General features: G+C 37.0%; 2 protein-coding genes across 2 annotated transcripts in view; both read right to left on the reverse strand.

Annotated features, from left to right (window-relative positions):
• Positions 1–24156, reverse strand: part of LOC144433571 (uncharacterized) — a 313028-nt gene that overhangs the window by 237855 nt on the left and 51017 nt on the right. The gene's annotated exons all lie outside the window — the stretch shown is intronic.
• Positions 11305–24156, reverse strand: part of LOC144434127 (polycystin-1-like protein 2) — a 32342-nt gene continuing 19490 nt past the window's right edge. Inside the window, exons 17-22 of the mRNA XM_078122582.1 lie at positions 22564–22794; positions 21899–22191; positions 20201–21507; positions 19231–19505; positions 13917–14064; positions 11305–12912 (exon numbers count right to left, since the gene is read on the reverse strand). Of these exons, the coding sequence (XP_077978708.1) occupies positions 11570–12912; positions 13917–14064; positions 19231–19505; positions 20201–21507; positions 21899–22191; positions 22564–22794 (3597 nt within the window). The 3' untranslated portion in view covers positions 11305–11569. The remainder of the gene's footprint in view (positions 12913–13916; positions 14065–19230; positions 19506–20200; positions 21508–21898; positions 22192–22563; positions 22795–24156) is intronic.

The raw sequence follows: 24156 nt of genomic DNA on the forward strand, positions 1-24156 counted from the left end.
GACAGACACACACACACACAGACAGACACACACACACAGACAGACAGACAGACAGACAGACAGACAGACAGACAGACAGACAGACAGACAAACATTCCCCTTTTAATACCTCCCGTACCCTTACGGGAGGTAAAAACGAAAAAGAGTCTAATTCCTTACATATCTACAGTAACATGATACATACAGGCCTATACGCTTACATTTAGCGGCATAGAGTCGATTCTCGGTGTACTATGCATTTTCACTACAAATTATATGTTTTATAAAAGGTTATAGACCACGTTCAACGTCCCTTGTTAATATTGGTTTGCAGTTAAGAAAGTAATGATTATACACATCCATAACTATACATTTTCTGAAAGCTCTTGATCAATGAAATTAGAAAAAATTGGTTTTATGTACTTTCGGTCACGTGACATCTACATACGTGATAATTTGCATTTTGGGTTCAACAAAAATTAGCTCCTTCAAATCTTGACCAACAATATAAAGCGACGCACAGTGTTTATCACCACGTCAGTGGCTACAAAACCGTGTCTCAGATTTTTCCTATCTGTTTTTGTTAAATAAATATGTTAAATAATAATAAATAGTGTCCAAATAAACCATGTATGTCTCATCTAAATCCGTCTTTAAAAATACTTTCGAACAAAAGAGGCAATCAGAAATCTGAGACACGGTTTTGTAGCCACTGACGTGGTGAATAAGATCCTACTGTGTTTGCTATTGTCGGCTACTCTTTGAGGTTGCTAATTTCCACAAAGTAACGCAATTCTTTACAAAATGCAAACTTGAGAAAATGACAAAATCATGTGTTGTGAGTTGAAACAAACAAAAAAACGTTTCACACATTCCTTACAGAAAAGTATTAAGTGTCACATTCCTCTATCACCTTCGAAAATTTGCTTTTTTCCATGGTATGACCATTCTATTAGCCAAAAAAATATGAAATCTGTCAGTTCAAATGTAGCCAACTCACACTATTCGACATGCGATTTTGGCTATTCGGGATAAAAATTAACTTCTTCATTTGCATACGTTTGCGAAAAAATTTGAGGGCGGAGCCTTCTTCCTTTTATGGAAAGCAGAGTGTCAAGCTGCGTTTTAGCGGTCTTAGGTTTTATGTAAAATAAACGTAGTGGTTTCCGGTGAGAGAGTAAATGTTCCCTGGGTTCCCCACTTGTGTGAACATGAAACGGAAAATATACCAAATGCCTTGAAAGTGGTGTTTTAACTAATAAAGAAGCTAGATAGCTTCATAAAACATCTTTAGTATCATAATGATGGTATTTTCTTGGAGTAACAATGCATAGTCCGGTCGCGATTGTAGAGGTACTATGTTTTGCTTTGAAGCATCGTACTCAATGAGTCGATTGTTTTTACTTTGATACATAACATGCAGAGGAGGATGGAGGGGGGGGGGCAGAGCATGACGGGTAAAAATAACTGTGTACGCTTCGATCGTGCAGGTACGTACAATGGTGGCTGGCTCAGTGCTCACCAGCCGTAGTTTGGGGCATCAACTCGCCGTAACTTTCACAATAATTCATCATATTGGATACTATAAAAGCTAAAATCTCGACTGATATTTCTCCCTCCGTGCTAGAAGGAATACTGTGATTTTTCGGCGATTTCGTTAGGTCGTAAATTTCAACCCGGTTTTTCGCCCAAAATTTACAAATTTTGCAAAATAGATGTACTTTTAAATGGCTATAGTTAGACGATTTTTGGTAGAAAGTGGGTGATCCGACCCAGAGTCGAAGGTGACCTCCTTTGACAAGTGATGTGACGTGACAATGCAAACAGGTGAGCTTCTCACAACTTGCTCAACTACTACTGTAATTTAAATCACCGTGCACACCCAATTTCACCATTGCGGACCCTACACGAAAGGGTATATGATTTCGCACATGTTTGAGATATTTTCAAGTAACATGTAACTTGCAAATTCTATATCACCCAGTAACCGTGTGTGATAGTGACACCAGAATGAAGGCAACTCGCGTAATCAGGTAGTATTTTTGAGTGCAATATCCTGAGTACAGCGCCTCAACTTTATTCAGTCGAACTGACTAAAACGTTAGATGTCTACCTTCCAAAGTACAAACATTTGCTCAAAAACATAAATAAATAAATAAATAAATAAATAAATAAATAAATAAATAAATAAATAAATAAATAAATAAATACAACTACAATAAGACCGGCCTTTGTATTATAAAGTTTTCTATTGCCATAAATTGTGCAAGTCTCTCAGTTTCGCATATTTTAATCCGACATGGTTTAATACGAGACAAAATGTAACATGAAGAACAGAAGAAAGTCCAGATTTGGCACAGCAAATCGACTAGCGATATCGATAGCGACGAATCTGAAAATAAACACATTATTTACACACATTATAAAGCGGGGTATCTGGGAGATCGATGCAGAAGCATGAAATTCATGACGATGATTAATACAAAAGTGACAAAAGCATACATAGAAACATAATTTTGTTTTAAAACGACCGAGGTAAAAAACCCGGAAATGTAAATATCGATAACATCGACTTGTCGAGTACCAAAGTTTGTGTTCGTGAAAACACGATTACCATGTTGCATTACACTCGTAATGGTCATTAAAAAATAGTGATCATCTGAACGAAAGACTAATGACGCAAATGGTAATAAAACGGATAAAAGCATTAGGTACTCACCTAGGTCATCAGCCTATGCTCTATCGCGAAACGGTCACGTGGGTGTCACGTGAGACCTCTGGCCTCCTTGATCCTCTGATAACATGGATCTGTGTCAAAATCAACGTCAAATGACGCACCACTATTGTTGCAATTTCTGATGTTGCCATTGTTGTGTCTACCAGGAAAATTACTGCGCCACGTCGGTTCATCTGGACACAGCATACACAGTACATTCAACCATCATGGTGGAGGGTCTATGATACAACATATCGCACTTTAACCACGTCAGTGCAAAACGCAAACTGTTAGACACATCTAGCCATATAGTTCTCTCATGTCTCTAGCTCTTCGGCATGTTAACTTTTTTTTTTGACAAAAACAAAAATAGTCGGAGACGAGACGGCACCACGGGAGGGCTTCAGTGAGCACGGACCGTGTTTAGAAAGAAGACGAAACCACCTCGTGTCAATTTGTGGTTGGTAATGAACTTAATCAAAAGAAAATGAAATAAGATAAGATAAGATAAGATAAGATAAGATAAGATAAGATAAGATAAGATAAGATAAGATAAAATAACACTTTATTGAGTCCCTTATATGGTAATTGGGCTATCTGCTACAAAAGATTATTAAAAACAGTAAAATGTACATACAGTGTTGTTATGAATAACATAATCTGAAACAATATGTGTAGCGATTAAAAGAAATATACATACATTAACAAATCAGACCGATACATTAGTTTCTATTAAAAGTTTTGTTAAGGAGTGTGATGGCTTGAGGTATAAATGAATTATGATAACGGGTAGTACGAGAAGCTAACTGTCTAAATCTACCACTCCTATCAATTCTCCGGACATTGATTTCCTGTTTCAGTGGGTTTGTTGCGTCCCTCATGCGCAACACTTTGTCTGCCATTCGCTTGTGTAAGACTTCATCCACCTCAAGTTGTTTCTTTCCAATGTCATTTCCTGCTTTACTGATCAATTTATCCAACCTCTTCTTATTTTGTTGTGTAATATTTCCACCCCAGCAAACAATACAATAACAATATTTATGACAGCTCCATAAAACAACGAAAGTTTATCCTGATTAACATTAGAAGACCGCAACTACAACCTAATTTCCTACCCAACAGATATGGTTGAATGGTAATGAATGCGCTTGGAAAATTAGAAAATCAAATACGGACTGAGTTACTTGCCTTATCTAAATGTGAATAGATCTTATGTAATGCAAATAAGATAGCATCATCAGTAGCGTTCTTAGCGACTTAGTGTTTGATACTGACATACCGATGGAAGTATAGCGCCATTGAAAATCGTAGATATTTGATGACATGTACCCGTAAAACAGATTATTTATTAGAATTCAATGAATGGGAATGATAATGTACCACATTCGTTTCTGTGACATTTTATTTAGTGTCACCTAAGTGAACTTAGTGTGCCGATGAACAACACAAGACGGTATATGTTTACATGGAAACGATCTGTTGATCTGTACTAGATATAACTTGCTGCTAGACGTTCGGGCTTTCTTTCGTATAAGCGAACGAAGTTCGCAGTGAGGGTTTGCCCGAACATCCTCGATAGCGATGTTAGGTCGTGTGTAGTATTGTATCGGAAGAACATCCGGGGTCTAGCAAATAGACTACTAGATAACGGGAGAGATACGGATGGTGAGTTATTATTTTTTTATTACAAAATAGCTATGCATGTGGTTCACGAAAAGATAACTTCCAAATCGTGGGGTTTGACTTCACTCGCTGAAACATAATCACTAGGCTATGAATCATTACTTCGCCTAGATAGCGAAAATGGATTCCCCAGAGGATCGATGCGTTGCTGATGAATCAGCTGATAAATACTTTTTTCCTTTTTATTTAAAATTGTGATGATGTGGTACTAATTACACCTTTCCACCATTCTTTGCTGTATGATGCCCTTGTTATATAGTCCAAGCCGGACGAAGTCCGGGACGGGGACTTATGGGTTGGGTTCCGTCTGTCCGTGCGTCCGCAGCTGTTTCTTGGAGACGCCTGGACTGATTTTTTTCAAACTTGGTACAGGGGCAACATACAATGACATACATATGTACGTCAATTTGTTTCATGATACGATCCAATATGGCCGCCTGGCAGCCATTTTGTTTGCAAATTTTCCCTGGCTAAAACCATAACTCGACGTACTTGAACAGATCGCATTCAAAGTTGGTATAATGACAGTGTTCTATGGCATATATGTGCATATTCATTGTTGTCATGATACGATCCAATATGGCCGCCTAGCAGCCATTTTGTTTGTGAATTTTCCATGTCCAAAGCCATAACTCAGACATGCTTGAACAGATCTCATTCAAAGTTGTTATTAAGACAGTGTTCTATGAAATACATGTGCATATCCATTTTCATTGTGATACGATCCAATATGGATGCCTGGCAGCCATTTTGTTTTCGAATATCCATGTTCAAAGCCATAACTCAGACATGCTTGAACAGATATATTCAAAGTTGGTATTAGGACAGTGTTCAATGAAATACATGTGCATATTCATTGTTGTTGTGATACGATCCAATATGGCCGCCTGGCAGCCATTTTGTTTGCAATTTTTATATGTCCAAAGCCATATCTCAAGCCATAACTCAGACATGCTTGAACAGATCTCATTCAAAGTTGGTATTATGACAGCGTTCTATGACATACATGTGCATATCCATTTTCGTCCTGATACGATCCGATATGGCTGCCTGGCAGCCATTTTGTTTGTGAATTTTCCATGTTCAAAGCCAAAACTCAGACATGCTTGAACAGATCTCATTCAAAGTTGGTATTAGGACAGTGTTCTATGACATACATGTGCATATTCATTGTTGTCATGATACGATCCATTATGGCCACCTGGCAGCCATTTTGTTTGCGAATTTTCCATGTCCAAAGCCATAACTCAGACATGCTTGAACAGATCTCATTCAAAGTTGGTATTAGGACAGTGTTCTATGACAAACATGTGCATATCCATTTTCGTCGTGATACGATCCCCCATACCCGACCCATCCTTTATTGTTCTAGGCATGTTCCATGTGCAACAAGCAGACAAAACATACCTAAGTCTGTTTGATTTAGGTTCACAAGTGTTGTTGCGTGATCATAGTAGTGATAATTCCTTAAAACCCAATCATAGCGAGGACTATGTCATTCTGAATGACTTGTTTTATCAATGGAAGACTTTGCAAAGACCATCTGTGCTAAGGCTGCTTTCACAAAAACTTGTTGGGGGGGGGGGGGTCGGGAGATCTTTTGTAAAACCCTAATTTTTTTTCAAGTACCCCCCCCTGCCATATTCCAAAAAATTTCAAGTACCCCCCTGCCAAAGCCCCAAATATTTCAAGTACCCCCCTCCCCGAATTAATTTTCAAGCACCCCCCACCCGAATATTTTTTTTGGAATACCCTTCCTGTGCATTAACATTCCATACCAAGTACAAAACTGTACATAATACACTTAATACCAACTTTGTCCATTATATATACAATCAATTTGTATATTGTGTACATGTGTATATATATACACAAACACCAGTTAAAACAAAATGTTATGTTAACCAGTGCATTGCTCTTCCAAAAAACAACATAAACTTGTAAATGAATTACACTTTGAATAACTCTTGTAAAATGATCAGCAGACCAACTGAGTCTTTGTTTTCTGTTCAATATTGTATTAGTACATTATACTAGTAGTACTAGTGTTACAGTTGAATGTCATTTTAGTTGTATTTGCAAATATTGTGATGCATATGTTATCTAAAGAGAGTTTTTTTAAACTGTATTGTTCCAGTTCAGTTTCCTAAATGCGTGCTAAAAGAAATCAAATTGGTCTAAATAACACTGAAAAAACTCTTAATAAAATGCATTGCCATGTATCCCGTTCTTGTTTGATTTAAATTAGTTCAATATAATGTCAAAAGAAAATAAATGTATGACTCAAAAATGCCAGCCACATTTCATCTAACAGAATAAGAATCAAGTGATATATATTAGTGGTAATGTTAATTAAGGTGGCCCTATTATCATAGTAATTTTATATCAATTAATGAACCTGGTAATACATTTACCTTGTAAGAGCCTGATTATTGGACTGGTTTTGACGTTAGATTACACAGGTGAATGCAGGATTTTAAACAAAGTCTCAGAATGTGTTTATTTAAATTTTTGATTTCCAAGTGGTAGCTCTCCTTCTAGATCTTGTGTATATAAACATGGCATTGTCATCATCATCATCATCATCATCATCAGACCCAATTTCTCCTTCAACTTCATCAGAGTTGGAACTAGCTGTATCACCATTCTCACTGTCACTGTCATCAGATGACAAATCACTCTCACTTTCTTTAGAATGATAATAGTGGCATCTTACAGCCTCAACTTTGTCTATTTTGTGCATTCCTGCCACAGCTGGAATTTCATAGTTGGAAAGGTACTTATCAAGTTCTTTCACTTTCAATTTGGAAATGTCACCGTTTCTGACAAGCGCATCCCAGTCATATTCATCAAATTTTTTTCAGCACATTGCTCCCTTTCTTTCATTCTTTTTCTTTCCCTCATCGAGGCAAGTGTTCTCTGTTGTTCTAAATGAAGGATTGCTCCCTTTAATATCTCTTTCTTGACACACAGTTTCTTGCTCAATTCGTCAAGTTTCTCAACATTTTTACTTGCCACCAACCCTTTACTATACAGGTGTTTTAGTTGTGCACAGGGTTGGAAGTCATCTGGTGGTCTTTCACTACCATCATCTCTTGTTAATGGTGTTGAGAATACATCCATATAGTGTCAAAGTTTATTTATTTATCTTTATATTTACAAGTAATAGTATATTCATGCAAAGTTGAAAAGTATGTGCAAAAAACTTATTTTACTTTTTCTCTGTTAACTCAGCTTGTGAGATATTGTCTTCTGTTTCACATGTAGCAGACGTTGCCAATATGCTAATTTTAGGAAATATTTAGAATGTGTTATTAAAAGTTTGTGTTGAAAATTATAGTCATATCTATAGGATGAAAAAATACATTGCACAGAAGTTTTTATACTTGTCAAGTATGTTTTAGTGCAGGTGCATCTTTTACATTTTGATGGCAGGCTGAGATGAACCTTTTTCAACTCATTTTTTTTTTAACTTCCAAGAGCTGCAAATGAAAAATGTTGTCTGTCATATTTGTCTGTCATTTAATACTAGTAAGAATTTACATGAAAAAGTTACATATCATTGTGATAACCACAAAACAAAACACAGTCATGTCACAAAGAATATTTTCAGTACAGTGTAAAGGTAATTTCACACATTAAATGAACCAAATTTCAGTAGACAGTAGTGTACATGAAAGACACTGGTATTTTCAGACAAAAAACAATCTGTACCACTCAATTCGCCCATTTCAATTTATCATTACATTAACGGTTTATTAAAAGAAAATTAAAATTTGACTGTTTTTGTTCTTCATTTTACTATAAACTTGTGAGCAACTGTTGTTTGTAGCTGCCGTTTTGTTGTTGTTGTTGTTGTTGTTGTTGTTGTTGTTGTTGTTGTTTTAAAAGCTTATTTTCCCATGTTTGAAAAGTCATGATGTCAAATTATTTTCAGGTACCCCCCCGCCCTACAACCCATAACATTTTTTCAGGTACTCTACTCACAATCCATATATTTTCAAGTCCCCCCCCTAAAATCTCCCGACCCCCCCCCCCCCCAACAAGTTTTTGTGAAAGCAGCCTAAACTATAACAAACCTGACTTTCACTTGCATTTTGACACTTATTGTAATGCATTCCTTTATGCACAGTAAAATTTCATTAAAATTGAGAAATGTTTTCACCATTTGGTTAGTTTTGAGTAGACAATCGGTTATAAGCAATATCTTGACTGAGTACGAGAGAGAGAGAGAGAGAGAGAGAGAGAGAGAGAGAGAGAGAGAGAGAGAGAGAGAGAGAGAGAGAGAGAGAGAGAGAGAGAGAGAGAGAGAGACTTTAATTCATTCGCTTTATTCATTTTTTTAGCTCGCTCATTACATTATTGGGCAACTCTTTTTTGACACTGGAAGGACGTCCTCTCCCGGACCCCATGACCATAGCAATTTTTTTACTGGTCTGAGACTTGTACGAGTATCAGCAAGTTTATGTAAATGAGTTGAGAAGTACTTGACACATTTCATCAAATGTATGCTAATGAGCTGCCTAGTAATTGACACTTCCTGCTATATTATAATAAAGTGTGCAAATGGTTGTGAAGCCATGTGCATTTTTTTTTATTCCTTCCCATATCTCAAGATTGAGAAGTGCTACATTCATTTGGGTTGCATACAATGATAGCTGAGATGGGTGGTCGTCATTTGCCCCCAAATATGTGAATTTTGTAATTTTTTGTAGTTTTTGTGTGATCTCCATCCTTAAACACACTAAATAACGATATTGTACTTGTCTATCTAAAAGTCTTTAGTTTCATTTTGTATAATTAGACAAAGTAAAAAAAATCACGTGTTTTGATAAATCGACGGACCCTAAACATTTTTAGAAGGTTTTTTGTTGTTGTTGTTGTTGTTGTTGTTGTTGTTGTTGTTGTTGTTGTTGTTGTTGTTGTTGTTGACATTCATGTATTCAATGTCTGTACATATTTCATCGAACGATCATAGAAGGGGTATTCTTACCGACATTTTGTTTGTTTTTGGGTCAACAATATGTTTCAAAAATAAAAAAGTAAAAAAAGTAAAATAAACTAAAAATAAAATCCCGACATACCTACCCTATTTTCAGAGGCCGTGTTATCGGAAACACGCACTTGTTTCACCTTATATTAGTAGATAATTTTATCATATTAATCCCAGCATCATGAACATAGATACAACCCAAGGTAGGGCTTCTCTCCCATTATATTTTGCCTTACAGCTAGGTTGACTATTGTGGTCATACTAATATGAGGTAAGTATACATCACGGAAGACATTGGAATTCAAAGTAGGGCTTCTCTCTCATCATATCTTGCCTTACAGCTACTAGGACTGTTATTTGGTAAGACTTACAAGTATACATCACTGAAGACATTGTGGGCGAATGTACAGCTTCTCTCCCATGATATATTCTCTTACAGCTAGGTGGACTGTTATATAGTAAGTATACAACACTTAAGACATTGCAAGCCAAGGTAAGGCTTCTCTCCCATCATATCTTGCCTCACAGCTAGGTGGACTATTGTAAATATCAGTGGATGGTAAGTATGCATCACTGAAGACATTGCAACCGAAGTTAGAGCTTCTCTCCCATCATATCTTGGCCTACAGTTAGGTGGACTATTGTGGTAATACCAATATATGGTAAGTATACATCACTGACGACACTGCAATCGAAGGTACACCTTGTTTCCCATCATATCCTGCTTTACAGCTAGGTGGACTATTGTGGTATTACAAATATATGGTAAGTATACATCACTGAAGACATTGCCATCTAAAGTAGGCTTCTCTCCCATCATATCTTACCTTACAGCTAGGTGGACCTTTTTGGTAATACCAATATGTGGTAAGTTGACATCACTGAAGACGTTACAATCTAAGGTAGGGACTCTCTCCCATCATATCTTGCTTTACAGCTAGGTGGACTGTTATATGGTAAGACTTACCAGTATACATCACTGAAGACATTGCAAGCGAAGGTATAGCTTCTCTCCCATGACATATTCTATTACAGCTAGGTGGACTGTTATATGGTAAGTATACAACACTGAAGACATTGCAAGCCAAGGTAGACCATGTTTCCCATCATATCTTGCCTTACAGCTAGGTGGAGTATTGTGGTAATACTAGTACATGGTAAGTATACATCACTCTAGACATTGCAAACCAAGATAGGGCCTCTCTGCCATGTCTTGCCTTAAAGCTGGGTAGAATATGTGGCAATATCCATATGTTGAAAGTTTATATCACAGAAGGTAGGCTGTCTCTCCCATCACACCTTCCCTTACAGCTCGGCGGACTGCTTGGATACCTTACCAGCATATGGTTAAGTATACGTCACTGAGGATACTGCTACCCAAGGTACGGATTCTCTGCTATCCTGTCTTGCCTGACAGCTAAGTCGACTATTGCATGTGTGAATACTAATATACCATAAGTGCATATTACATAAGAAACCGTTAAGAGATCATATCTTGCCAAACACATAGATGGCCGGACTATTGTGGTGATACTAATAGATGGTAAATATGCATCACTGATAGGATGTTGCACTACAGTTGGTTGAGTGTTGAGGACACGTGATCAGTATACATTGTACATGTAAATAACTAATCACGAATAAAGATTCAAGCCCAAAGCAGTGATTCTGTCATCATCTTAAGCTTCTTAGTAGCAATTTTTATTATAACTCTGAAAAATAATATAAATCTGTTTGGAGGTGGTGATGAGAAGAAAAAACCCACGCCTCAATTGGTCTTAATATTGAAATCTGAAGTATTGAATCACTATTATGTACACATACATTTCAAAAATACATTATATGCATTGTATTTAATAGAACCACTTATAATAAAGATTACACAAATACTTGTAAGCAAGACGAGATGTTAAAGTGACAAAATAGACTTACAAAAAAACTATAACTCAAAAAATAAAGTGTTTGGTGAATACATACAACAACACTCGTGTAATGATTATCATTTGCTGACATATGCGTCGGTTGATGAAAAAGAGAGGCCAAGGGACTTAAACAGATGTCACGGTTCTCAGTATATTTACCGTTTCCAGTAGCCTGTGAAGCTGCACCTGGCAGTGCCCCAACACAATTCCAATTCAACCCTGTTACTGCACCTCTAACGTTATAGAGAGGGCATTGTCTTTTATTAAGGTATACCTCTATTGCTTTTCCCTCGTCTTTAGATACTCTATTATAAACGTGTTCATACGTTCGTCTTCAGTGGCTTCTTCCTGCTGGTCATCACTTTCACTATCAAAGGATGTCGACTCAAGTTCTGAAAATTTGTCAGATTGTTCATCTGAAATAGATGAATTAAATCGCCTACGTCTGCCAGATGAAAAGAACTGGACGAGTAAATCTGATTCTGCTGAATGTTCTCTGTTTGTACTCGCCTCTAAGAAAGCACTAATCAAAATGATAGTGTAAATAGGTGCCAGAATTAAATATACGCTTATTATCAGCATCGAAAATACAATGGGTCCTAGTACTGGGTTTTGAGCAAACAGTTCCTCTAGGTCAAAGATTCCCAAAATAAAAGTAAGCAGCGACTCGCTTGCATTGAACATATTCCTGTAATCTGCTATCTTAGAACCAAAGATTAGATAGCAAGTATTTGCGAATATGAAAATGATGTATGCAATAAGTATGGAATATGTTAGCAAGTGTTGGCCAACCAGGTAAAATGTCTTCTGTACAAGATAGACACTGCTATTGGTCCGAAGAAATTTCAGAAACTTAACCATTGACAAAAAAACGACAAAGGCAGTTGTGATGCATGTAGCTTGATACGCAAACGCGACATTATAGAAACTTGTAAAAGTCTGCTCATTCGATTTGTGCTGCGATGTTGCTTTATCAGACTCAATCATATAGATAATAAAGTTGACAACTGCCAGCCATGAAATCGGTAGTACAACTAAATCCAGAACGTTCAGAAAGCTATGAAAGTACTTCTTCTTTAACTTACAGAGTTTGATTAAAGCCTCACATGTGAAATATATTGTAACCAATATATACAAAGCCTTACAGACGAGAATAAAAATATCCTCCTCGATATCTTTCTTATAGTATTCACTAGTGAGTATTTCAACAGATGGTATTAACCCTCCAGTGGGCAACACCTCAAACAGAAACGTGACTACACTAATTAGATTGACATTTGAACTGTACATTGACCATTCAACAAATACAGCTCTGGTATAACTATCGAGCCAAGACGCATCAAGAACTGTTTGCACGACATCTGCTGCTTGCTTTGGGCTATTTCCCAGGTCTGCAACATAGCCTCCTCTGCTGTAAATCGTTTGACTTCCTATGAAGAAACTCCCCTGGGCTCGATCAGCAGTCTGGTAATGCCACATATTAGATGGATCTGATGAATTGGCAATGTCGCTTCCCCATGAATCAGTAAAAGATCGCATATCTTCCAAAGAAGCTTGAAATTCTCCCTTGCATGTAGCCCCGGATAGTGACACAATTTGCTTTCTTGCCTGGCATGGTTCTATTTAAAACAAAAATGCAAATGTGTGTGCATTAGTAAACAAATGGGATCACGATGAAGTGGTAAGATGAACATCGTCTAGCCATAATACGCCCGTGGTATTAGATTACCGTAAGGGAGCCATCATTATTTAAAGCTGGGGGGGGGGGGGGGTCGGTCAAAAGATATGCCTTGAAACACAAATAAAAAATTGAGCTCTTGCTTGAGAAATTTTGAGTACCCTTCCCTTGCACGTAAAATTTGAGTGACTCCTCGATGAGTATCAATCTGCTAAGATAGTGCTCTATACCGCAGTGGCAGAGCGCAATAGTTTTCAGTGCAACTATATATATATATATATATATATATATATATATATATATATATATATATATATATATATATATATATATATATATATATATATATGTTGAGGGTAGAAGAAAATCAAGTCGGGTTTTTCGTCTCTACAAGCCTGTTTCGTGAGTAAATCACTCGTCAGGAGATGTTGATATATATATATATATATATATATATATATATATATATATATATACATATATATATATATATATATATATATATATATATATATATATATATATATAGACAAGTTATATTAGAGGGATTAGGGTATGATAAATTAATTAACTAAATTGTAACCCATGCATCCATATTTGTTGAACCCTCACCAAGGGCAATAATACTTACATACATACATACATACATACATACATACATACATACATACATACATACATACATACACACACACACACATACATACATTTATTAGAAATTACTAATTTAATATTTAATATATTAGAAATTAATTGTTATTTAGAAATGTTCGGGTTTTGACTTAACATTTCTGTGTCTCGCCAATTTTTATCTTTGAATAAGAATATTTATTCGAAACGTCAGATTTAACAGCTATATGGACTGGTTTATTATGCATTTTTTTTCTACATACATACATACATACATACATACATACATACATACATACATACATACATACATACCGGGTTTAACCCTGACTTGTCTTAGCCTAACACCACCAAACATTTTAATACATCTGCAGTCACGGTCTATGAAGCCATCGCTGTCTTCAAATAGTCCTGGTAGCAATGTTTCATTCATCCAATTAAAGAGATCTATGTACGATCTAACCTGCTTGGACAGAGATAATGCAGCATTAGTTTCCAAAACCAAGACAACACACTGTTTATGATCTATCCTGTAGTCTTTCAAAACATGATCAGACCATCAACTCGTTCTATATGTACATTTATTGCAAGTGTTTATCCAGTAATTTGAATTATACACATCTAAACTTATTAGTAATTACAAGTAAATACCGGTATCGACAGCACGATCAGGTGCAAGTTTTTCAGAAAATCAATTATCTACATCAAAACAAGTTCTTTTATATACCTATATGAAACAGTTCCTAAATAGTTTGGTTGTGTATTACTTCTTTTGTTTACAAGACAGTGGTAGGTAAACGGCTGAAGAAGCCAGGCTGAAATGGATCAAGTCCCCGCAGACGCAAACAGTAACAGAAAAATATATTTAGCTCTCAATAGAAAAGTGAAAATGCGATTAAGAAACTGAAAAAAGAGAAATTAAGATTACTAAGGTTGATTACTAAGCAAACAACAGCCGCAATCTCTTCAAAGCTGTTCGAGATCTGGAAGACAAGTCAAAGAAAGTGCTTATAACTGTGAAGGACAAGCGAGGGAAAAACACACGCTCATGGAGGAAGTTCTTATCTGCTGGAAAGAACATTTGAAAAGCATCTAAATACTGCCTTCCCATATGATCCATCTGCAGTAAATGACATCACCCATGGCTACAGACAAGATGTAACAGCAATCTGCGATCACCAAGGATGAAGTCAGAAAGGCAGTGTGTGAAATGGAAACGGGAAAAGCTCCCGGAAGTGATGAAATTGCTACCGAAGTATTAAAAGCTGGTGGAGAACCAATGGTTGACATGTTAGCAAAAGTATTCCTCCAAGTATGGAAACATGAAGACTCGCCATGGCCAATGGACTGGTCAAAGGATGCTGGTAAGCCCAATCCACAAAAAGGGTGATAAACTTGATCCAGCAAACTCCCGTGCTATAGCCTTACTCTCAATACCAGGAAGGGTATTTTTGAAGATCCTGTCTCGAATGAAAGAAATAATTGAGGCTGCTACAAAAGAATCACAATATAGGTTTAGACAAGTTAGAGGAACTATTGACGCCCTTTTCATAGTGAGACACAGGTAATGCAGAAGGCTAAAGAAAGACATTCCACTACATTTCAACTTCATTGATTTCAAGGCAGCAATCGACATGATATGGAGGGAAAGCCCTTTGGCAGATGTTGCGTGCTATCGGTGTTGCAGAAAATATCGTGAACATCATAGAATACATTACGAAACACTGAATGTGCAGTGGTAGTAAATGGTTACACCACAGAATGGTTCAAAATGAAAGTTGGAGTAAGACAAGGCTGTCTTCTATTACCCAATCTTTTCAACATTTTCCTTGAATATGTAGTGGATGAACTAGGAAACCTACAACAAACACTGATGCTAAATCATGATCTTTCCTCTGATATTTGTTATGTGGATGATACCACCTTAATTGCTGCTGTCTTTAATAATCTGAAAATATCAACCAAAGAACTAGAATCCTCATGTAAGAAGTGAGGAATGGAAGTAAATCCAAACAAGTTCAAGATAATATCTCCTTCAGATGATGATATCCTGATTGCTGACAAAAGTGCTGATAAAGTGTACGAATTTGTATTCCTGGGATCAGGATCCTGGCTCCTCTTCTGATGTAAAACCATAGGGTAAAGGACAAATAATCAATTTTGTTCTCGCGATTTTCTGGATTTCTAATATTAATTTCTCTACATTTGAAATAAAGTTTTAAATATACCTTCCTTTCATCCCCCCCCCCACTATTTTCTACTGCTACCACTGTCTTATCAGAGTTTTCCAACTTTGCATAAATTAGCAGATTGCTAATCCTAGAACAAACTCACATTCTAATTGCCCAATTAACACATTGCACACTAGTGTAAACATCTACTGGTCCGACTATATAGCAGTACCACAGGGTAAAGGACCAATGATCAATTTTGTACTCGCGATTTTCCGGATTTCTAATGTTATTTTCTGTATATTTCAAATAAAGTTTTAAATACTGTTTCCTCTTACTGTTTTTTTCTATTTCCTACCTGATATCAATGTCTTATCTGAGTTTATCAGCTTTGCATTAATTAGCTTGCTAGAACAAACTCACTATTTGCCCAAATTAACGCATTATGCCGTGAGTGTAAACATCTACTGATCCGACTAAATGGTAATACACGGAAAGGGGTGAAACTCCAAAGGGACGTGTCCAGAAATTTGCAAAGAAATCAACTTTCAAACGGTCCAATGGTAATTCCACAACCAGAAATCCTTAAAGTACAAATGAAGGGAAGCATTGATGAAGTTACAGCATTGAAGCTTGTCTGTAAGTGCCCTAACACGAAACCCGGCCAACACACTGACGATGTCCCGATGACATCCGTAAAGCAGGAAGTCGGAAGTTGAAACCTTTGACCCCTGAGTTGTTTATTACTGGCGATATGTGCCTAACTTGTAAACAAATTACCCAGGATTCTCTGAGAATAAACTCGCATTCTGTCAATGCTATCTTCGCTTCGTAGCAAATGTTGGGACATAAGGAAGGAGAAAAGGGTAAATTATACTCATGAAACACTGCACAGAAGTCAATACTTTTTTCATTTTTGAGTTTCGTCCTACATTTTCCTCGTTTTTGTGACGTTTTCGCACTATTTAATAAAAACCAAAAGTCCTATCATGTACCAAACGACGCGACTTTCTATTTATTTTCGATCGTGCTGCGCTGCACGGGTTACATTTTGGAGACATTTTTGGTTTTCAATCGAGAATATCTATCATGCAAGTATTTTTTCGATTACGTCGGCTTTTAAATATATCATCAATGCTACATTTTTCACGATAGACATTTTTGGTTTTCAATCGTGAATATCTATCGGGCAAGCATTTCTTGGACAACGTTGGCTTTTTAATATGTCAATCCTACATCCATGATCCTAATGAACGACACACTGTTTTGTCCAGGCGACAGACGTTTTTGGTTTTCAATCGTGTCAAAACTGTCTTCGCAAGCATTTCTTCAAATACGTCGGCTTTTTAATTTGAGAATGAAATAACAATATGCATGATAATAACATATGCATGATTTTACCATTTGTTTATTTCCTGTTGTTTTGTGAATTCATGAATAAATTAAGTGGCAGGGTGATTTACGGATGTCCTCTGGACACGTCCCTTTGGAGTTTCACCCCTTTCCGTGTATTACCATTTAGTCGGATCAGTAGATGTTTACACTCACGGCATAATGCGTTAATTTGGGCAAATAGTGAGTTTGTTCTAGCAAGCTAATTAATGCAAAGCTGATAAACTCAGATAAGACATTGATATCAGGTAGGAAATAGAAAAAAACAGTAAGAGGAAACAGTATTTAAAACTTTATTTGAAATATACAGAAAATAACATTAGAAATCCGGAAAATCGCGAGTACAAAATTGATCATTGGTCCTTTACCCTGTGGCAGTACACGTGTTACCTCCATTAGTCGGATCAGTGGATGTTTACACTCACTGCATAATGCGTCAATGTTGGCAAATAACTAGTTAGTTTTTCTTGAATTAGCAAGCTGCTAATTAATGCAAAGCTAATAAACTCAGATATGACAGTGATATCAGGTAGGGAATAGAAAAAAAAGTGAGAGGAAACAGTATTTAAAACTTTATTTGAAATATACAGAAAACAATATTAGAAATCCAGAAAATCGCGAGAACAAAATTGATTATTTGTCCTTTTCCCTGTGGTAAAACAGAGGATCGCACTGGCACCAGCTGCATTCAGCCGCCTGAGGGAGAAGATCTGGAGCCGGAAGGATGTCTCAAAGTCACTTAAATTGCGCATCTACTAAGCACTCGTTGTTTCAATTGTAATGTATGCTGGAGAGACCTGGACGTTGCTAGAGGAAGAGGAAGCTCCAGGTATTTGAGAACCACTGTTTGAGAACAGTTAAACTGCATGACAGGATCGGAAATATCAAAGTGAAAAGAGACCTAGAGATAGACAGATCCATAATAGATATTATCTGCAAAAGAAGAATGATGTGGACATCTCAATCGCCTCCCTAATTCAAGTTTCGTGCATCAAGCATGCAGATCTGAATTTTCTAAACGCCGTCCAAGAGGCCGTCTCCCTAAACGTTGGTCCAACCAAATGAAGAAAGACACTGCTCTACCATTGCTAACTGAAGAAAAGATATCTGGAGATCGTGGGCAATGGAGAAGTTGTACATACAAGCATGTGACGACGAAATCTGGTGGAGTGTGCAACTAACTAACTAACTTAACTAACTAACTAATATACAACTATGCTTAATGATAGGGATAAAAATCGAGTGTAATTTTGCAATTTTTTACTTGCCCCAGTTAGAATGACATAAGAGTAACATTGGCATTTGGCCAATGGTATGATATCATTTCTTGCACAAGGAATCTTCCTTTTAACAACAATTGTTTAAAGTAGAACAAGGGGGTCTCAGTAGTGTTGTCTCATTAGCGACCATTCACTAAATGAACTAAGAGATAATGAAGGCATCTTGGTATCTTTCCAAGCATGGCACTTGCCCAATTCTCACATGTGCATATGTTGTCGAAAAATCCCCAGCGTGATTGATTGCCACCCTATCTATTTAATTTTCAGTAACTTTCCTTGTCACAGAATATATATAATGAGGCCAGATGTGATGAGAAAAGCTGACACCAATTAAATAAGCTAAGGCGTTAGCCATGCACGCTTCGAGATTCCTTTCAAAGTTTGCAAATGTGATAAGAATTTGCAAACGACATAATTGGGAACACGATGAGAAGCCTTCGTTCCTGTTCATTTAGTGGATTATCGCTATCCCTACGACTGTTATGATAACATACAATGCCCTAAACTCGTACACAAACACGTTTTCACCAAAATAATAGTACTTATCGGAAAACAGGACATTGTATTGTAGGACAGTCATAAGAGAGCGCTGTGACATTACCGAGGCTCCTTGGCTGAACTCTTGTACTCTGTATGATTACAATAGCTTTTTAGGACATTAGTGGCAAAATCATAGAAATGCTGTCTAAGAGGCTGTTTAAAGCCATTCTTTCTACGACATCACTTTATGAATCTATGAGTGTGTTGTCGAACAATCAACTGAATATAGAAATATATTCTTCTAACCTCCTCAATGTTGTCAGCAAATATGTCCTTTGTAACATCATTCATATAGAGCGCATGTTGGTCTGTGAAAGTGTAGGCCACAGCAGTAACGAGCCACAGTAACATGATACTGCAAACTAAATCGCGTATGAAGTTTCCAACTTTCTCTTTCCTGGCTGCAATTCTTTTAGCGGCAACTACTACATCTTGTGATGGTGGGAAATACTTTTTTTGTTGTCGTCGAATTTTCCAGTCCTCTTGGTCATTTTTCGAGGTAACAGATGGTATTGGAGGATCTAAAATGTAAAAAGAAATCACGTAAAAACAACTGTGACACAATAACCTTGGACAATTCTTTTTAACTGACTGTAATATTACTGTATCTCTTGTATCTCGAGCTAGCTGGTTACAATAGAACAAGGAAGTCGACTTCTTGCATATGTTAATTTGTAGCGAAGAATGAAAGGCTGGTATCACAATTTTATTAGAAAATTAATAACATGCATTTCCCTTAAAGATTATGCCTGTAGTGAAACTCATAACTACAATCTTTTCACCTCATGAAAATACCGCCAATGGCGTTGTAGCACAACTGTACAGTTTTTAAAAATGCTAACATGCGAACAATAAGTGTTCATTTGGTGAATGACTATCCAGTTGCCTATCCAACCATGTTGCTATCTTTACGATATATGCTATCATTTGGCTGTTGCTATGGATGTGGTCTTGTTGCTAGGCATATTTACATACATTTTTTGAATGTTTATTCAATTGTCTATTAATCTCCATTGTTATCGATCCCTATAGCACTACTGAATCTCAGTTCAGTAGTGCTAAATATACCATATTTTTTTTAATAACACAGGTCATTCCCTAAGTTGCATTCTATAATTATGCAAGTACTTACCTAATATGAGAAACTGTGTGGGGTTTTGCTCTACAATGTTTACTAAGATCAGCTTGGTGTACTAAACACAAATAAAATAATTACCTATTTCTATGTACTCAATCATGTTTATTCCAACCTTTTCCTCTTGGTGGCTTCCAATGAAGAAAGATACAACTGCTGCCAAAACTACAACCTTGAAAGGTTGAATAACAAAGATACTCTGTAGAAAAGACACAGTAGTGGAAATAAGCCAATTAATTGACATGGCTCGGCCATACTTCAATCCATACCATATTATAAAGAATGCTGACGTCAGACTGACACTCCATACTAGAAACCATCCAATGTACACGCACCACCAGGGCAGAACTCCTGTTTGGTGTTTCTTGACGTAATCACGAACGACATTTTGCACCTCTTTGTAATATTCCACTGGAGACTGTATATATAGCTCTTGTAGAGATATTATCTTTTTCAGTTTATACATGGCTGTGTCATAATCGCCCCTCTGATGGGGATTTGTTGGAGCCCTGTTCTCAAAGTCGTGAAGGGTTTGTTGAAGTTTTTTGTAGATGTAAGTCCTGTAATCAGTTAACATGGTATTGGAAGACAAACCTCCCACTGTAGATACGCTATCCAGCTCAGATAGGAGAATGTTTTCGGTACGAACTGGTAGAACATGCTCGCGCTCAGCAGATTTTTCACCAGAACTCGCCTTCTGTGACGATGTCATGGCCATGGGTATCTGACTGTCATCCTCTACAGGCTCTCTGTCTGATGATATAATACTGTTAGTCTCTCCAATGCTTTCTGTGTTAGATCTTTCTACGTCTGTGATTAAGCCTGATGACTTATCAGCAGTATTAGGGGAACCTGCATCATACAACTCTGCAGCCACGTGATCATCTTGTACATTTTGCAGACTTCGGAGTATACGTTTTTCAGCCTTTTGAGAAGATTTTGCCTTTAAATTTCGGAATATTTGAACTATTATTATATTAATTGGCATGGCTATTAGTCCACTTTCTATTCCTATCATTATTGCTGACAGAGTTATACTGAAATGTCCAAAGTCCATTTCCGTCTCTGTTGGATCGACAGCGACACCGTAGAACATGAGTCCAGTCACCATAGAGGTTAATAGTAGCGACATACAACAGGATACTCGCTGAAGACGTGTAAAAAGACTGTGAGCAGGTCGAGAGAATATGCTAAGCCAGAGATGACTATCGCGCAAATTCCTTATAGAGCTGGTCATGAAGAGGTGTGAGAACTGTGTTAATTGCTTGAATGAAGCAACAGGGAAAGTTTCGTCGATTTTCCCCGCTTCTGTTGACAGCCACGTCTTGCAAAGGAAGTGCCATTGTTTATCAGTCTGGAGATCATGTATACAGACACGACTCACAAACCTAGATAATAGAAGGAACAGTAACTGTTATAAATTTCCATACCTATACAAATGATCAACGCTGTTCTCAGAAAAGTAGTGTCATAACATGGAAAATAAATTTACAACAATTATTACTTTTCATAGTCTTAGAGGATAAAAATCAATCACCTTCATTGTGTACAGAAATTCGAGTTTTTTGAAGATTTCATATAATTGCACCATGATTACGGCTATGCAATGTAAACATAGCCTTCTTTCAAGAGACCTACTGATTCAATGTTCTGGCCCCGTTTTCATGGAAACAATTCATATTTCTGGCTTAAAACCATCCACTATCCTGAATAAATTATCTAAAAGCATTATCACTACCACAACGCTTTGTAATAAAACAAAATACCACGTGTACTTACCAACTGGGGCTTTTGTTTGCATTGTCGTGCCAGAGTCGTATTGATTTTAATTCCCCAAGATATTTTCTTGTTGTTAATAGAAAACTATCCACTCCACCACTTTGTAGTACTTTCCTGTTGGATTCTGAAGTTGATGGGTTCAAGATATGTGTAATACTCTTCCCCCATGCACCAGTGATTGTCAGCGCTACATGCGCAGTAGTACCTGCACCTGCACGTGCTCCAGTAAATACAGTCACATGGTAATTGAAGGTTGCTTTAGGGTCATTGTCACCCAACACTATTACTTGTCTCTGAGGGAATGATGGACACGAGATATTTCTAAAACCTCTTTTAGAGCAAAAACTCCATATATATATATTTGTGTGTCCTTGCATCCGTCTGTCTGTCTGTCTGTCTGTCTGTCTGTCTGCCTGTCTGTCTGTCTGTCTGTCTGTCTGTCTGTCTGTCTCCCTGCCTGCTTGTCTGTCTGTCTGTCTCTCCTATCAGTCTGTCTGTCTGTCTTTCTGTGTTTCTCCTGTCAGTCTGTCTGTCTGTCTGTCTGTCTGTCTGTCTGTCTGTCTGTCTGTCAGTCAGTCATAAAAAAAAGATATTTTGCTATTGAGTGTTTTGTCCATGACGGAATGAGCTGATGACAACTGTGACAAACTACATGACCTACTTACCTTCATTCGGTCTCTCCGGTCTTTCTTGTAGGCCCAAAAAGCACAAATAAAGTAAATCCCAAACAATATAGAAATTGTTACCAACATAACAGGGTTGTCATCGATGTCTTTAAAAAGTGCGATATCCTCTGCAAAATCTATTTCATATGGTGCGACAAATACACTAGAGCCAAAGAAACTTAGATGGTTGCATTCGCATTTGACTTCCTCTATCGTTGAATCGGTTGTTACCTGTCAATCAAGATAAATTATAAAAAAAAAATACCATGCAACTATAATAAATTCCTAGATGATACAATAGGGTTATACTCAATAGAAATATAATATTTTCGTCCATACTATTTTATGTTTGAAGCAATAAAAAACAAGGTACTGTGTTGCGGGGTTTTTCTTTTCTTGAATACCAAATCAACAATTTAAGTATGGTGTGAGTACTTGTACAATCTCTAGTAATTAAGACCATGTGAGGTTGAACGTTAGAGCTGAGTGAAATAAATAAATGAACGACGTCATTCCTTATACCATCTAACGACATCCCATTATTCTAACTTTTAGAGCTGGTGTTTGGGCTTCTTTTCAGTGTGTGTAATTCTGTAGCTCTTTCATTGCGTATCATTACTGGGACAAGCCATTAAAGAAGCAAGTCCACTTGTTATCAAAGAGTACCAATATTTACACATGTGATGATGGGCTCTTACATAACACAAGTAAACAGTGTAGTTCACAGCATAAGATCATTTCTAAGGAGTGGGTCAATTGAGGCAAACCTTATCTCCGTCTTATATCAGTTGTTATCAATTTATTAGGCTATTATAAGTAACACTACAAACAGCTTTAGAGATGCAAACAACTTTTATGACACCCGTTTTCGTCAGGCAAGCCCGCGGGTTTGTTGCACTTGGACCGTTAATGGCTTGTGAATGTCATGTGTTACCATGCATTAAAACATTTTCCAAGGTAAATCTTTATAATGTTTACATTTCATTGTCGAGTTATGTGCTCACGATTATCTTACCTTCACCTTAAAGAATTGTTATTCGAAACGTTGGGTGACATATTAGAGAGGTTTAGATGCGAGTATTTACGTGTGTTCTATACGTGTAGCGTCATAATCACGTGATTCGAAGCAACTCAGGCGTTCTGTATCAGACGACACTACGTCAAAATGGCGGTGTACACGTAACTGTAAATACGTGTTGAGTTTTTGTCATTTTCGTCTCTTAAATGTCGTATTTTTTATATCAAAGTTCTGAAGCATACCGTTAAACCAATTGTTTGGTTTTTGGTTTGGGTAGTTGCAGGAAATATGTGAAAAATACGGACAAATTTAGAAAACAAAGGCATGGCCTTCTGGACAGAAGATGTCAACGCACGCGTTCACATTCCACTGTTTTCATGTTTGTGTTTAGAACGCATAACTAAACACAATTTTGTACGCGTCATTACTTGTACGCCTGCAAGATCATGCACCCACACACGTAAGCGTGCTAACGTGTATCTAAACCACTCTATTGTTAGGGTCAGCATTACATGTAACTGTTGCACTCCCAGTCAGCAACATATATATGAGTATAATCATGCCACCCCTGAATA

Source organism: Glandiceps talaboti, chromosome 4 (assembly GCF_964340395.1).
Source record: "Glandiceps talaboti chromosome 4, keGlaTala1.1, whole genome shotgun sequence".
Taxonomy (NCBI): Eukaryota; Metazoa; Hemichordata; class Enteropneusta; family Spengelidae; genus Glandiceps; species Glandiceps talaboti.